Consider the following 17,283-nt stretch of genomic DNA (forward strand, 5'->3'; position numbering starts at 1 on the left):
TGTATGTGTATGTACAAAGTTGAGTTGAAATCGATCCATTAGTTTTCGAGGAGGTGTGGAACTTATAGATACATATTTTTGCAATATGCAAGGATATTATTTTTCCCGGTGCCCAGAACTATGCTCAAGTTACCTGCGAAAACGCCTTGAAAATTCTCCTGGTAGTTTTGGAGATTATCGTATTCAAAGACGAGCAGACAGAGACGACAGTTTTACAATTTATTATTAGTGTAGATAATTTTCTGAGTATTGCATACTGAACAACTGATGAAAGTTGAAGAAAATGTGTGGCTAAGGAAGCAGCTCACCCTGCGGCGGGAGCGTCGCTGCATGATCTGGACGATCTGCTGGTCGCTGGAGGCGGCGTCGGCGCCGGTGAGGGCGTTGTCGAAGGCGACGACGCCGCTCGCGAAGTTGGTCAGCGACACGGAGGGCGGCCGCCGCGGCGCGCCCGACGCGCGGCGCAGCTCCGGCTCTGCGCCGCTGCAAAGCGACGACGCGACGCAGGCTTTTTCATTTGCCTTTTATGTTGAACTCGTCATCTATTTACCAAGTCGATCGTAATCACTATTTATAACCATGGTGTTCCTATTATACACTACTGGCCATTAAAATTGCTACACCAAGAAGAAATGCAAATGATAAAAGGGTATTCATTGGACAAATATATTATACTAGAACTGCCATGTGATTACATTTTCACGCAGTTTGGGTCCATAGATCCTGAGAAATCAGAACCCAGAACAACCACCTCTGGCCGTAATAACGGCCTTGTTACGCCTGGGCACTGAGTCAAACAGAGTTTGGATGCAGCTTCAACACGATACCACGGTTCATTAGGAGTAGTGACTGACGTATTGTGACGAGCCAGTTGCTCGGCCACCATTGACCAGACGTTTTCAATTGGTGAAAGATCTGGAGAATGTGCTGCCCAGGGCATTTTCTGTATCCAGAAAGGCACGTGCAGGACCTGCAACATGCGGTCGTGCATTATCCTGCTGAAATGTAGGGTTTCGCAAGGGTCGAATGAAGGGTAGAGCCACGAGTCGTAACACATCTGAAATGTAACCTCCACTGTTCAAAGTGCAGTCAATGCGAACAAGAGGTGAGCAAGATGTGTAACTAATGGTACCCCATAACATCACGTCGGGTGATACGCCAGTGTGGCGATGACGAATACACGCTTCCAATGTGCGTTCACCGCGATGTCGCCAATCACGGATGCGACCATCATGATGCTGTAAACAGAACCTGGATTCATCCGAAAAAATTTCGTTTTGCCATTCGTGCACCCACGTTCGTCTTTGAGTACACCATCGCAGGCTCTCCTGTCTATGATGCAGCATCAAGGGTAACGGCAGAGATGGTCTCCGAGCTGATAGTCCATGCTGCTGCAAGCGTCGTCGAACTGTTCGTGCAGATGGTTGTTGTCTTGCAAACGTCCCCATCTGTTGACTCAGGGATCGAGACGCAGCTGCACGATCCGTTACAGTCATGCGGATAAGATGCCTGTCATCTCGACCGCTAGTGATACGAGGCCGTTGGAATCCAGCACCGCGTTCCGTATTTCCCTCCTGAACCCACCGATTCAATATTCTGCTAACAGTCATTGGATCTCGACCAAAGCGAGCAGCAATGTCGCGATACGATAAACCTCAATCGCGATAGGCTACAATCCGACGTTTAACAAAGTCGGAAACGTGATGGTAGGCATTTCTCCTACTTACACGAGGCATCACAACAACGTTTCAGGAGGCAATGCCGGTCAACTGCTGTTTGTGTATGAGAAATCGGTTGGAAACTTTTCTCATGTCAGCACGTTGTAGGTGTCACCAACCGGCGCCATCTTTGTGTTAATGCTCTGAAAAGCTAATCATTTGCATATCAGACCATCTTCTTCCTGTCAGTTAAATTTCGCGTCAGTAGCACGTCATCTTCGTGGTGCAGTAATTTTAATGGGCAGTAGTGTAGAATTTAAGCATTTGGAAGTCCCACACATCTCTCCTCGACCATAAACCCCTTGTCTCAACAGCACAGCTTAAACACTTGTTCCAATCATGGCAAAATCGTTTCTATCCCAATCCCTCACTCAACCGATTTCGTTCATATCTATGGCACATGTGGTGTTTGGAAAGAATTGAAAGGGACACAAGAGGGAACTCTAGAAGGCCAAACCTTCAGAAAAAGAAACTAGCAGTTTTTGCGTGAGTCGGGAGTAGCATAAACTATTTACTAATATGTTAGCATAGTTCCCAGGCAGCGCTTAGCCCAGCAGAAAGAGTACAGAATAATATTCTGAGGTTCATGGGCTTCAGTCCCTTTACAGAAATTTAAGAATTTTTAACATCGTGCAGCTCTGTCAGCAACTGTGGTAATTGAACATGTAACACATCAGCCTCAGTTGCAAATAGAAACCTATCTTTACCCAGGTTTAAGCCAAAATAATTTGGCCTTCTTCAGAAGCCAGTGACACTAAACTATTGCATGCCAAAGTTGGGCCACGTGTAGTATAAAACTGTAGCACCATAATACTCAGTCATAAATCTACATTACTTGGGCTCAAGAGAACCAGCAGGCCCCACTGCGCGTATGAGGTCGGTAGGCCGTGAGAACTGCGAAGGAACTAACCGCTACTCGCCACCTGCTCCAATGGATAAATACCTGTATATTTAATAGGATCGCCTGATATGCTCGACGCCGGCATGTAGACGGTATTTGTTTTCGATATATCGGAAAAGAGATGTGCCATAAATATCTATCAGATGAAGTTAGCGGAATTTTTATGGTTCAAATGTCTCTGAACACAATGGGACTTAACTTCTGAGGTCATCACTCCCATAGAACTTAGAACTAGTTAAACCTAACTAACCTAAGGACATCACACACATCCATGCCCGAGGCAGGATTCGAACCTGCGACTGTAGCGGTCGCGCTGCTCCAGACAGTAGTGCCTATAACCGCTCGACCACACTGGCCGGCGAAGTTTTTATAGTTCGTAATTTTTCTCTGTTGGATGGTACAGAATAACACTGATAGAATGTTTGGGTGGTAGACATGAACGGACCCTGAGGGATGCGAATCTGCTTCGGACAGCATTACCTGTATGACGTCGAGTCTTCCTAATTTTCTCAACAACAAACACCACCGTAACTGTTCGTACTGTCGTCATGTTGCAGGCGGAGGCTTCGCTTGGTGCTGACCTTACACACGTACGTGGGTGGTGAAGCAACAACATGGTCCTATTTCCACCGAGTGGAGAGCATTAACTCAGCTCACTCTGTTTCTACAAAGGTTGCATAATGTGGTAGGTAGCCCTCTTTGACTTCTCGGCATAATTAACCCCGCTATCAACTGCAGTGTGTATTACAGCACATTGCCCCATCAATGGTATCTTTCCCATCCTGACCATCCACTGGGTATGCTGTTGATTGCTGCATAATGATTGACTGATACCACGCATTGAGATGCAACATGGGATTAAATGTAGAGGTCATTACTTTAATATGTTTGGAAGCGTTCCTCATTGCTACAGACTCGCCCATTCCCATATACTGCGATACCTTACAAATATTTTCATTTCCATTTTTTATTTTTTTTTCACCAATAAGATAACAGTACCTCTTTTTATGTGTGCTACCTCACACATGTTGTGAACAGCACCTTCTGGTCAACACTGGAACAGTAACTGGAACAGTAATCATGTACATGGCTCAAAAATGAAGGACTAATGCTTTTCGAAATGGAGCACCAAGACATTCACTACCCTGTCGATGGGAAGATGAGATTAACTGTACAGGTAATCACCTTCGAATAGCTGTTGGAAGCGCTCTACAATACCGCAAACTTTTCCAGTTTCCATTGGTTGCGATGTCTACCACATTTTTGTCAATCGCGTCTCTGTTTTATTTCTACCAGCCTGTGTTGTGGTAGCTGTACAGTTTATACCATGGGATGTTCAGTTTTCTATGGGAGCCAGAGGATCGAAACGTGTTAATGTCGGTTTAGCAGCAGCTGACACAGATCTCTAAGTTATGGCAAAAAAAAAAATAATAATAAAATGTTTGGTGGCGTACACTGATTGGGTGTGTTACAACCGAAAAAAATCATGTATTAAACTGCTTATGAAGGAGCAATACAGGAACCCTCACGTGTGATTGACAGTCTGTTGGATATGGTCATCCTACAGTACAGGTGATGAGTGATGAAACTTTACACCTGTCTGTGGAAGCAAGTTCGATCACAAACCACCTGCTCCAATAAACCAATACCTATATATTTTATACGATCATCACATTTGTTTGGGGGATAGACATGAATGCACACAGAGAGACACAGATCTCCTGCGGACTGCAGTATCTGTATGTAGTTTGGAGATGTGTCACAATGCAATAGCAAAATCTTCGTACTTCGTCCATGCCATGTATCATATGTAGTCTTCCTAATTTTCCCAACAAGAAACACCACCGTATCTGCTCATACTATCTCTTCTACTACCACATGTTGCAGGGGAAGGCTTCTTTTGCCGCTGGCCTTACACACAGTACATGGTGGGCAGAACTGTGACACCATGTTCCCATTTCGACAAAGTGGTCAACATGCGCTTCTGTCGCATTAACTCAGCCTGTCCTGTTTCCCCACAGGATTCAGAAGGTCGCAGATATAGCGCTCTCCGACATCTGTACAGGTCAGACTTAAATTGGGACGATCACATGGAGTAAGATGCAGGGAGGGCGGGGCAGAGACTTAGCAGTGGTTACAAGATGCAGAGGGACTGTCTAAAAACAGCGCTGGAGTTCTTGGTGTATGGGATCCTTAGCAGATATGTTCGGAAAAGGTGACTCATTCGAGATACGAGAGTGACACGAATATGATTTACCAGTGGCTGTAATCATTAAAAGGTGTCTCTACAGGATCCAACGTAAATATATGGTTGTATGGATAGAATTGATTGCAAACTGCAGACAGCATTTCTGCCAAAAAGTGTAATACTCTCAACGATTCATGTGTGTGCCTGTAGACTCAAGACCACTTTTTATGCAGTGTGACGGTAATGTAGTCGCGACGATCGTGTTTTTTAATAGCGCTGTCCTTAGGTGAAATGTATGTTGTGTGCTGTAGAGTCTCCTGTGGTCAGCTTCACATGTCATTTCTCAATAGTGTTCCTCGTAGGGGTCTTGAAACGGTTCGCTCGGCTCCACCGTCGGAGGTTTGAGCCCTCCCTTGGTCATAGGTGTGTGTGTTGTCCTTAGTGTAAGTTAGTTCAAGTTAGATTAAGTAGTGTGTAAACCTAGGGACCGATGACCTCAGCAGTTTGTTCCCATAGGAACTTAGCACAAAACAATTTACGTTTAGTGACTAGAGTGCATTGTGATGAAACTTGAGTTGAATGTTTTCATAGGCTGTTGAAGAATATGGACATGCCAAAGAAATTTTGCAGCACTGTAAAGAACAATATGTCTGCTGGCATTACTTCATCGTAGCAGGCAATACTAAATTTCAATAAATGTTCTTTTTGCAACAAATTAAAGTGAAAGTTTATTATTACATTTAATTAAGACTTTTTTTGCAATTTCAAAATTTTTTAATGCGTCATGAATTTCGGTCTAGAAAATTTGGTCACCTTAACACATTGATCTCGGTTTAGTGGCTACTAGTATCTAAAGTATGTATGAACATTACGCCGCAAACCGCATGTTTCTAGCGCTCCCCGTTTCTAAAATGTGTCATCTAAATCATAAAGATAATTTTCCAACACCGTGCATTTTCCATACTTCTTTATTGAGGGAATTAAAAGGCTCTGACAATCGGCGATTGCGTACAACGCGACGCCGCCCCAGCGGCCATGCAACTAAATTTTTTAAACGGCATTTACCATCTACTCATTGAGCAGTTTTAAAACGTACTTAATTTATATTCGTATTCCTTACTGCAAATGAGTACCACGTTTGATCATGAACGCATCTATAATGCTCTCCGACCCCGGTGGCCGAGCGGTTCTAGGCGCTTCAGTCCGAAACCGCGCGACTGCTACGGTCGCAGGTTCGAATCGTACGTCGGACATGGATGTGTGTGATGTCCTTAGGTTAGTTAGGTTTAAGTAGCTCTAAGTTTTAGGGGACTGATGACCTCAGATGTTAAGTCCCATAGTGCTCAGAGCCGTTTGAACCATTTGAATTTAACTTTGGCGAACGTGGGCCACTCGTATCGATCAAATGCTATGGTAAAAATTTCAAACAACGATTCTTGGATAGGCATACATACTCATACAAACGGTTATCTTGAAATGCGGTACATATTTGTAGCAAGGAATATGAAATTAAATTAAGGTTGTTGTAGAAGAAAAACGACATTAATAACATTTAGTAAACATCTGTGCAATCAATTAATCATTTGCTCACACAGACGACATAAGAACATTTCGTTAAGCAGTTACAATGTCGCAAATTTAGAGTCGCTGAGGGTGGCAGCGATCTGAAACACAACAGTCGACACAAATGGCTTCGAATGGTCCCGACTTTTAACGATCAGTACTTGGAAGCTGTCGGAAAACTCATCACGATCTTATTGTAACAAGTCTATTGGGGTTACAGTACTGGTTCTTGAGCAAGAAAGCTTGATTACCACTGGTATATACACTCCTGGAAATGGAAAAAAGAACACATTGACACCGGTGTGTCAGACCCACCATACTTGCTCCGGACACTGCGAGAGGGCTGTACAAGCAATGATCACACGCACGGCACAGCGGACACACCAGGAACCGCGGTGTTGCCCGTCGAATGGCGCTAGCTGCGCAGCATTTGTGCACCGCCGCCGTCAGTGTCAGCCAGTTTGCCGTGGCATACGGAGCTCCATCGCAGTCTTTAACACTGGTAGCATGCCGCGACAGCGTGGACGTGAACCGTATGTGCAGTTGACGGACTCTGAGCGAGGGCGTATAGTGGGCATGCGGGAGGCCGGGTGGACGTACCGCCGAATTGCTCAACACGTAGGGCGTGAGGTCTCCACAGTACATCGATGTTGTCGCCAGTGGTCGGCGGAAGGTGCACGTGCTCGTCGACCTGGGACCGGACCGCAGTGACGCACGGATGCACGCCAAGACCGTAGGATCCTACGCAGTGCCGTAGGGGACCGCACCGCCACTTCCCAGCAAATTAGGGACACTGTTGCTCCTGGGGTATTGGCGAGGACCATTCGCAACCGTCTCCATGAAGCTGGGCTACGGTCCCGCACACCGTTAGGCCGTCTTCCGCTCACGCCCCAACATCGTGCAGCCAGCCTCCAGTGGTGTCGCGACAGGCGTGAATGGAGGGACGAATGGAGACGTGTCGTCTTCAGCGATGAGAGTCGCTTGTGCCTTGGTGCCAATGATGGTCGTATGCGTGTTTGGCGCCGTGCAGGTGAACGCCACAATCAGGACTGCATACGACCGAGGCACACAGGGCCAACACCCGGCATCATGGTGTGGGGAGCGATCCCTACACTGGCCGTACACCTCTGGTGATCGTCGAGGGGACACTGAATAGTGCACAGTACAGCCAAACCGTCATCGAACCCATTGTTCTACCATTCCTAGACCGGCAAGGGAACTTGCTGTTCCAACAGGACAATGCACGTCCGCATTTATCCCGTGCCACCCAACGTGCTCTAGAAGGTGTAAGTCAACTACCCTGGCCAGCAAGATCTCCGGATCTGTCCGCCATTGAGCATGTTTGGGACTGGATGAAGCGTCGTCTCACGCGGTCTGCACGTCCAGCACGAACGCTGGTCCAACTGAGGCGCCAGGTGGAAATGGCATGGCAAGCCGTTCCACAGGACTACATCCAGCATCTCTACGATCGTCTCCATGGGAGAATAGCAGCCTGCATTGCTGCGAAAGGTGGATATACACTGTACTAGTGCCGACATTGTGCATGCTCTGTTGCCTGTGTCTATGTGCCTGTGGTTCTGTCAGTGTGATCATGTGATGTATCTGACCCCAGGAATGTGTCAATAAAGTTTCCCCTTCCTGGGACAATGAATTCACGGTGTTCTTATTTCAATTTCCAGGAGTGTAGGATTTACGTTGTAGGATGTAGCTAGTTACTCCTAGTACGTGATGGCCTCACGTTGGAAACCGTTTTGTTTCGACTAATCTAGCGATAGGCTACAGTGTTGTGACCCGGCCATTTGAATGTATACCACAGCTTTAGACATGTACCCACAAACAAACGAAAAATTAATCACGAAACTTTATTGTTTCGACGTGATGCATAAAACTTTATTATTATTCCTCATACCCTTGTAAAATTCGGTGATTCTGTTTGAAACAAAAACTCTGTAGTCCTAGGTGAGAGTAAAACTTTACCTGCGTTCGTTATGAAATCCATGTTGCCGGGACATCGTGTAACGTGCTAGGGGCCAACTTCGGCTGTATACGGCGGCGGGATGGATACATACCCGTTGGGGATGTCCACAGGGCTGTGGGCAGTGGCGGAGCCCTCCTCGTCTACTGGCATGAGCAGCAGGTGGGCGCGCGAGTCCAGCATGGACGACATGACCAGGCTGCCGCGCCGGCTCACCACGACGCGCTCCTCGAAGTCCGCGGCCTGCGTGGGCACGGGCGACGTCGCACCCTGCGACACCTGCCGGGAGCCGCAGTCTGCTCTTATCTTCCATTTAAACCTGACTGACGTCTCTTAGCCTTACATCTTAAAATAACGTATGCAGCGTCCATTCCTATTAGTTCATTTCATGTTCCATGGATTACGTGCACGATAAATAAGGCAAATTAATTTGTAAACATGGCTACATGCTGAATATTTATAAGGATTTTTTTTTGTAAATTGAAATATGTGAGTTAGTAATTCCTGCCGACCAGCTTTTGCACATTGCAATAATAGAAATTCTTCTACAGAACTGGAAGAGCTGTCAAGTTGAAACTTTTTCATTTTGCTTTCAAGTATTACTTTGCTGTCTGTCAGACATTTTGTATCACTGGGTAAGTGATTAAGTTTTTTTCTTGCGGCGTTGTGCACCCATTTTGTGCAAAATACGACATTAATATGGAGTAATGAACGTCATTTTCCTTTCTGGTATTATAGTCATGTATATCATTTTTTCCTTAGGAAAACTGCAGTGGTTTATTTACAACAGACTTCATGAGGGAATAGACATATACTGTGAAGAAGTAGACAGAATGCCCATCTCCTTAAACAGAAGCCTACTAGATGATCGGGGTTAAGATCACATGTTATTCTTATTGCACATTTTTTAGCAATGAAAACTTTCTTTCGTAAAGACGAGTTATCTCAAAATATTATTCAAAATGACTTTAATGAATGAAATTTTCAAAATATATCATCTTACTGATTTCTCTCTTTCCAAGATTTGCAGTGATTCTGAGTGCAAATGTGACTGAACTAAGTTGTTTTAGGAGTTCCAAAATGTGATTTTTCCAGTTTAAATTCTCACCTGGCGGACACTGAAAAATTTTGAAGTTTCCAACTTCTTTATGATTTCCTCACCATGTGTCACACCTATTATTGGTACAGTATTCCGAAATATGCATATAATGTGTTGTACCTTTTTAAAACTGAGGGTGAGACCACTCACAGAAAACCTGTCACTGATACTTTTAAGAAAAGTGTTTACCATTTTTTCTGTTTCTTTATGAATGCTTGGATTTATTACAATACTAGTGTGTATTTTTCATTATTTGATTTTTAAATTGCAAGTAATCGTGAATGGTTAGATGGGCAAGATACCTACTGGATCACAGTTTACTCTGTCTTCTGTCGAGGGAGTATTGAGCAGGCTAATCGCGTGCCCCCGGAAGACAGGGGTAGCAGGGAAGACTGTTGAACTCTCGGTTCAAGACATGTAGCATAAATTAATGTGTCTATTAGTAGATAGATGCACGAAACATAAAACGTTCACCGCCGTTGTTTATCGAAATACCGTGACGAGAAGCCAAGAAATTCTAGCCCTACATAAAACCAGTAAGTGGGCGCAAGGCTTCTATTTAGTCACCTGTTGAACAGTATGGCGTGGCAATACGAGTAGAAGAAAACAAAGGAAAACATTTAGGTTTAAATTTCGGGTTTCGCAGGTGGATAGCACAGATGTAAAGGGGGATGGACAACAATATGGAAACACCAAACGCGCAACAGTGTAGGAAAACCGTTGGCATTCAAAACAGCATCCACTCGTCGCGGGAACTATAGATACAGTTCCGATATGGTTTTCAAGGGAATCCTACGCCATTCTTCCTGCAACATAGTCGCAAATTCAGGTACCGATGATGGAGGTGGATAGTGATCACAGACCCTTCTCTCCGAGGTAGACTACAAATGCTCAACAATACTGAAAACTGTCGTGGCCAGGGGAGGTGCGAAAATTCATCCTCATACTCACAGGACAAAAGGGAGACGATGCGATCTGTGTGAACAGGGATCCCGTCGTCTTGTAACACAGCATCACTAATTAACCTGATCAGCCAAAACAGTCACACAATCTTTGCTGATAATGCGACCCGGTAAAGTAACCAGGGAGTCTACGGAATATTACCCATAAGGCTGTCCAAATCATCACCGAATCCCCGCCATGTTTCACTCTTGGGACGTAAACTAGGCCAGAAGTTCGAATTAGTGTGAAGAAAGATTCATCCGAGCAAATGACTTTCTTCCATTGCTCCGAAGTCCAGGTTTTCTGGCTTCGGAACCACGTTTTCTTACTACGGGCATTTGCATCACAGATGGTCGGATTTGGAATTCCGGCTCACTATGCACTGGCAGATGAAGAACAGGATAGAGTAGCATGGAGAGCTGCATCAAACCAGTCTCAGGACTGAAGACAACAACAACATGCAATTCCCAGCTTATGGAGCTCTCTTCGCGTTGTTCTGGTGCTGACAGAGTTGGCGTGTGCGATATTCATTTCTGTAGTGACTTTTGCAGCTGTTGTCTTCTTATTTTCTGTCATAATCCTCTTCAACGACAGTTTGTCACGATCACTCAACATTCACTTTCATCCGCATTGTGACATAGCGGATGAAGTTTCCACGATTTCCATGTATCGGCACTTCTTGAAACACCAATCCTTTCGGTTACTTTGATTGCAGAAGCATCCACCGAAAGATCGCCAACAGTTTGCCCACGTTCGAATTCTCTGAGCTTCGTCATAATGCAGTACCAACTACACGCAACACTGTTCTGACCGCAACTGACACTTGCAAAGAAGTGAGGCCGCTGCACAGGCGCCGTTCGTGCTCAGATACAAGAATACCTGCAGGCTTTGCTAGTATTTGTGTTTATGTTCAAGCATGCATTTCTAGCGGTGTTTTCACAATTCTCTCCATCCCTGTACCATCGTTTGGACGCTTACACAGACTTCAATGGGGTCGACATGCAATACGTATTTCTGCGGCTGACAGGGAACTGAAAGAGTTGAAAACAAATGAGTCGCCAGGTTCTGGCAGAATCCCGAATAATTTTTTAATAGATTAGTCCTCGGGAATGACATACTACTTAGCATGCATCTACCGCAGGAAAAGTGTGCTGGTGACTTCTATTTATAAGGAGGGTAAACGAACGGATTCGCAAAATTACATACCAATATCCCTAACTTCGGTTTTCTGCAGAATCCTCGAGCATATTTGTAGTTCGAATTTAATAAATTTCTCCGAGACAGAGAACTTGGATTTAGTAAGCATCACGCGTGTGAATCTCAGCTTGTCCTTTCATCGCTCGATAGCCTGAGAACCACGGATGAAGGGCAAGATCCCATCTTCCTAGATTTGCGGAAAGCGTTTCACACAGTGCACCACTGCAGACTATTAACGAAGGTCCGAGCATACAGAATAGGATATCATATATGTGGATTGCTAGAAGATTTCTTAAGTAAGAGAACCCAGTTCGTTATATTGAACGGAGAGAGTTCATCAGAGACGAGGTTATCTGCAGGACGGTGTCAGGAAAGTGCGATAGGACCACTCATGTTCTGTATGTACATAAACGAACGCATAGCGTGAGCTGCAATCTGCGGCCGGCCGGAGTATCCGAGCGGTTCTAGGCGCTTCATTCTGGAACCGCACGACCGCTACAGTCGTAGGTTCGAATCCTGCCTCGAGCACGGATGTGTGTGGTGTCCTTAGGTTAGTTAGGTTTAAGTAGTTGTAAGTTCTAGGGGACTGATGACCTCAGCTGTTAAGTCCCATAGTGATCAGAGGTATTTGAACCAATTTTGCAATCTGCGATTGTTTACGCTGCAGTGTACTGGAAGGTGTCGTCGATGAGTGACTGTAGGCGGACACAGAATGGCTTAGATAAGTTTTCCATTTGGTCTGATGAATGCCAACTTGCTTCAAATGTAGAAAAATATAAGTTAATGTAGATAAGTAGGACAAAGAAACTTTTAATGTTCAGATACAGTATTAATGGTGTGCTCATAGATGGGCTAACAGGCGCAGGCACGCCGATTAAATATGTAAGTGTAACGTTGGAAAGAGATAGGAACAAGTAAGTAAGGTCATCAGTAGGAAAGGTGAATGGTCGACTTCAGTTTACTGGCTGAATTCTAGGAAAGAGTAGCTCAGCCACAGAGGAGATCGAGTTTAAAATACTAGCGCGACTGATTCTTGAGTACTGCTCCAGTGTTTGGGATCCGCACCAGGTCGGATCAAAGGAAGACATCGAAGCAATTCAGAGGCGGCCTGCTTAGATTTGTTACCGGCAGGTTCGATCAACAAGCGAGTATTACAGAGATGATTCGAGAACTCAAATGGGAATCCCCAGAGGGAAGATGGCACTCTTTTCGCCAAACACTGTTGATAAAATTTGGAGAACCGGGGCTTAAGGCCGACTGAAGAAACGATTCTACTGCCGCCAACATACATTTAGCTTAAGGACAGTGAAAATAAGATAAGAGAAATAATGACTTGTACAGAGGCATATTGACAGACGTTTTTCAGATGTCAAAGAAACATATATTGTTTACAGAAAAATTTTAATTCAACAATTTTCAATGCCTCGAATGAAACTTTTGTGAAAACTATCAATTACTTCAAGAAAACTTTTGGCTGTCTTCTTACGGTAACTTGAAACGTAGCAAGATGCAGCAGCTCCACGATCTATAATCCTACTCGTAAAATATATACTTTCGTTTTCTGATCTCTTTTCGTTCTTAAATTATATATCAAGAATACCTAAAATTGCTAAACTCGTTTCCGCCCTCTGTTCCATTCAACTTTCTTATTCACGGTACTGTTCTTCAGAGTACTGATGGTAACATTAGTTTTGAACAAAAAAATTATTTACAGAAATTTTCATAACTTTATAGTCACGTAAACCACATACACTTCAGAATTTGACTTCGTAATTATTATTTGTTTTAGGATTGGCATACGTATTTAAAAGCCCTTATTCTCCTCTTATAAACAAACGTTTTACTTTATCCCAGAAGTTGTATGTTAAAACATACTGCTACTAAAAACTTTCGTATTCTAGAATGTTCGAGAAGGAGGAGAAGATTAGTGTTTAACGTCCCGTCGACAACGACGTCATTAGAGATGGAGCACAAGCTCAGATTAGAGAAGGATGGGGAAGGAAATCGGCTGTGCCCTTTGAAAGGAACCACCTCAGCGTTAGCCTGAAGCGATTGAGGGAGATCACGGAAGACCTAAATCAGGATGGCCGGCCGCGGGTTTTAAACTTCGTCCTCTCGAATTCGAGTCCAGTGTGCCACCTCGCTCCGTCTGCAACTTCCGTATCTTAAAATGTAATACTGTCCTAAATCCAGTGTTATAATTTAATCGCTTCCAAATGCGTATTTTTTTAAACTTACTGGCAGATAAAAACAGTGTGTCGGACTTGGACTCGAACCTGGATGCCCTTTCTTCTAGGGCTGCTAGTCCCGCAAAATAACCGAGACATTTTGAAGGTACAAGAACAGGAACTGGCCGAAGTACAGCTGTATAGGCGCAGGGTGGTCCCGAGTCGTGCTTCTATAGCTCAGTCGGTAGAGCTCTTGCACGCGACAGGCATAGGTCCCAGGTTTGAGTCGCGGCCAGTACGCTGTTTCAATTTCAGACGAGCGCACACTCTGCTGTAGATTGAAAATTCGTTCTGGAAATGTACATTTTCTGGAATAAAGAAGAAAATTTAAGTTCCCAGAAAATTTTGCCTGCGTCTGGAAATCCTAGCGCACATTAAAACTTCCGCCTCATAAAATAGAACCTTTGTTTTTCGTACTTTAAGGATATACGGACAATAGTTAAAAGAACAGCGTTTATGCACAACCTTACCATTACCAACGGGAGGGTGAGGGGGGGGGGAGGGTTTCGTACGTTCACTGACTTATTCATATGTTGTATCCATGTTCTGATATATGAACTTGTTCATTACTGCATTTAAAATTGAGTGGTTATAGAACATTTTAGTTAAAATTCATTCATTTGATATTTATTCTCCACGGGCCTTACAAGCCCCTCCCCCCCCCCCCCAACCCACGCCCCCGGCTCCGTCGGTAATTTTTTATGTAATAAAATTGCAGCCAAATACCCATATACAGTTACTTTGCTTAACATTTTAATTTACATTTTTGCATATTCATTTATAGATTTCACTCTTTTAATGCTCAGTTCTATGTGATATCGTTGACAGGCTTCGTTACACAGTTCACACACACATGTTGTGGTTGGGTCGTGGTAAGTTTTGTTTTTTCAAATTAGTTGATGAAAGCTGTGAATAGAAAATCCAGTTACTACATGTCACAGTTCTAAGTTTGGTGCTGTCCATGAGCGGTTCGTCATTGCTTCGGTGCCGTAGAACTCCGGGCACACTTTTTCTCGTTTATCCTCCATGATCTTCAGTTGATTTCTGGAAGACCTGGTGTGTGGTATCATATATCGGTTTGATGTCTTCAATTAGGAATGTTTCTCTCGCTAGCAGGTACACTAGTCTAGTGCTCTTTTTAGGTAAGTGTTTCTCATTTTTTTCTGTCAGGTGGTCTCATATAACCTCCATAGGCCAGGATTGGCAAGATTTTTGCGTAGAGTAATTTCATGGCCGTTTCTAGACTGAGTAGGCGGATGTTTTTGATGTCCTGTGTTGCTATTATTGCTTGGGCTGCTCGTTCTGTTGTATGTTTTGTGAAGCATTTGGCTGTTGGTTGCAATGTCCAAGTCTGAAGAGATTTTTATTTTTTGTCCTCTGATGTTGATTTCCGCATTGTTGGGTGTTTTGCCTCCTTTTCTGAAAATCACCATTTCTGTCTTTGGCTCCGTAGGTAATACCAATGGAAAATTTCAGGTGGTTGAGACTTTGGTTTTAATTATTTGAAACGAAATGAGCTTTTGCATTGTAATTTCCAAACATATTTTTATGAAGTCAACCTTTTTTATTTTAATTGTTTCTGCTGCTGTTGAACAAGTGACACGAATAGACAACGTTTGCCTGACAGGTCTGTTGAAGGAGTGGTTAAAGAAGTCTTGAACGAATCAGATTTAGATGAAAGTGAAGTGGATGCTGATGTGGAGAAATTGGAACTGATTCACCGTCCGAGAACTATGCTGGCTTGTAGGATAGGCAACTTTCAATGGCAGTAGTATGAGCCAAAGCAGAAAAAAAGAGTGGGATCTAAAATGTGTACCTAAAGAGCTAAGAGAACTTGTTAATATTCTATACTGTGTAACACATATTTTCTACTGTAAGCGCTTTGGTTTCGTTTTGGAGGAGGTAGTACGGAAGAAACAACAAAAAACTCTAGTAAACATGAGTTCTAAAGTGCGTGCCTCAAGAGCCATGTTACTTCAGTAGAAGAGATGTGATTCACAGTATCAAAGATGAACGAGTGCTCATAGCTCGTGCAGTATGCGTTTTATAGCATATGATTACTAGATCTCTTTTCTTGTTTTGGTCTGTACTACCACCTCCGAACGCTGCCTCCCCGACAGTCTTAGCAACAACAGTGCCAGTACATGTTTTCCACTGTCAGAGGTATCAGAAAGATTTCACTTATAACTTCTACTCGGTTGTTTCCAGACCAGGGTCCCTTGCCTCAAATTGATGAACTTACCCTTACCAACTATCCATAAAAGTTTGTAACATCGTCATGGAATCACCCTGCAGATTAAGTCCACTACGCGTTACATGCGTCACGTCGACATCGTCAGCTGTATGTGCTCCTGATTTAGTCCGTGTATTACACTAGTAGCGTGCGTCTGGCAGTGTGAGGTACCTGGGCGCGCCCGTTGGGCACTGCTCGTCCGCAGGCGAGGTCGTCCTCCTCGGCGGGCACCACGTGCATCGACAGCCGCTGCTCCTCCACCGTGGCCGGCCGCGTCTTCAGCTCGTGCATCGGCCCGCCTGCAGAACACGCCAACCACGTCACACTGTGTACAGCAGTCTAAGCGAATTGTTTACCCTGCAAAAGAGGTATCCACTACTAATCAAGCAATCATATATTGTTTGCGAAGGTTGCAAGCGTGAGTTTCGCATGTACACTTCTTTTTCTGCACGAACTTGTTAGAGAATGCACAAAGTAATGAAAGATTATCTCAAACGCACATGAGTGGAACACGCATAATTTGGTATAAATTCATAAGCAAATTAATTAGCAAAACCGCCCTATTGGAGGGCTCTTCTGTCATGACTACCAATGGAGGGGTAGCTATAAAGTTTTAATTATCACCTCGAAATGTTCAAGCCTCGACCATGAAACTTGTAATGAACTGATGGTGTTAGTACTTCTCTCTATACATTCAGCCATCAAGTTACACATTTCTTATCACCCATGAGTGACTTGGAGAAGATCTTGCTTGTAAAAGTCTGCAATTTGACTGTTCAGGAAACATGAATAGTTTTGGAGCGAAAGGAATGGAAAGGGAACAGGATAGGAAAAAGATAGGAAGGAAATAATGACTTCTAGCCACAAAGTGCACTGTGACAATCGAACAGCGAGAGTTGAAAATTTTTGCCGGTCTGAAACTCGGACCCGGATGTTTCGCTTTCCTACAACGGTTCCCTTAACTGTGTCGGCCAACTGGACACGCTTTCGGTCAGAGACAATCAAGGCACTGAAGAAATAACGAGCTGCGGTACAAGTTCAAACTTTCCCGTGGGTACTACACCATGCTAGTCCCAAAATGCATTCAACAATACCCTGCCCATTAGTGCTTGGGTCTTCACTCTTCATCTGTTTCAGCGTTGGTGAATCCACAAGTTTCCACTGATCTCTTTGCTCCTTTGCCTCGGTATCGTAATGATGGAACCAACATTCGTCCATGATGATTACGCCGCCAAAGAA

The 17,283-nt window shown here is 44.2% G+C and overlaps 1 protein-coding gene across 3 annotated transcripts in view; it reads right to left on the reverse strand.

Annotated features, from left to right (window-relative positions):
* The window catches only part of LOC126354562 (uncharacterized), a 292,093-nt gene that overhangs the window by 39,469 nt on the left and 235,341 nt on the right, over nt 1-17,283 (reverse strand). For all 3 annotated transcript variants that reach the window (XM_050004305.1, XM_050004306.1, XM_050004307.1), the window contains 3 exons: nt 16,216-16,343; nt 8,440-8,624; nt 309-483 (listed from right to left, as the gene is read on the reverse strand). In XM_050004305.1, the coding sequence (XP_049860262.1) occupies nt 309-483; nt 8,440-8,624; nt 16,216-16,343 (488 nt within the window). The remainder of the gene's footprint in view (nt 1-308; nt 484-8,439; nt 8,625-16,215; nt 16,344-17,283) is intronic.

The sequence above is a fragment of the Schistocerca gregaria genome, chromosome 3, assembly GCF_023897955.1.
Source record: "Schistocerca gregaria isolate iqSchGreg1 chromosome 3, iqSchGreg1.2, whole genome shotgun sequence".
NCBI lineage: Eukaryota > Metazoa > Arthropoda > Insecta > Orthoptera > Acrididae > Schistocerca > Schistocerca gregaria.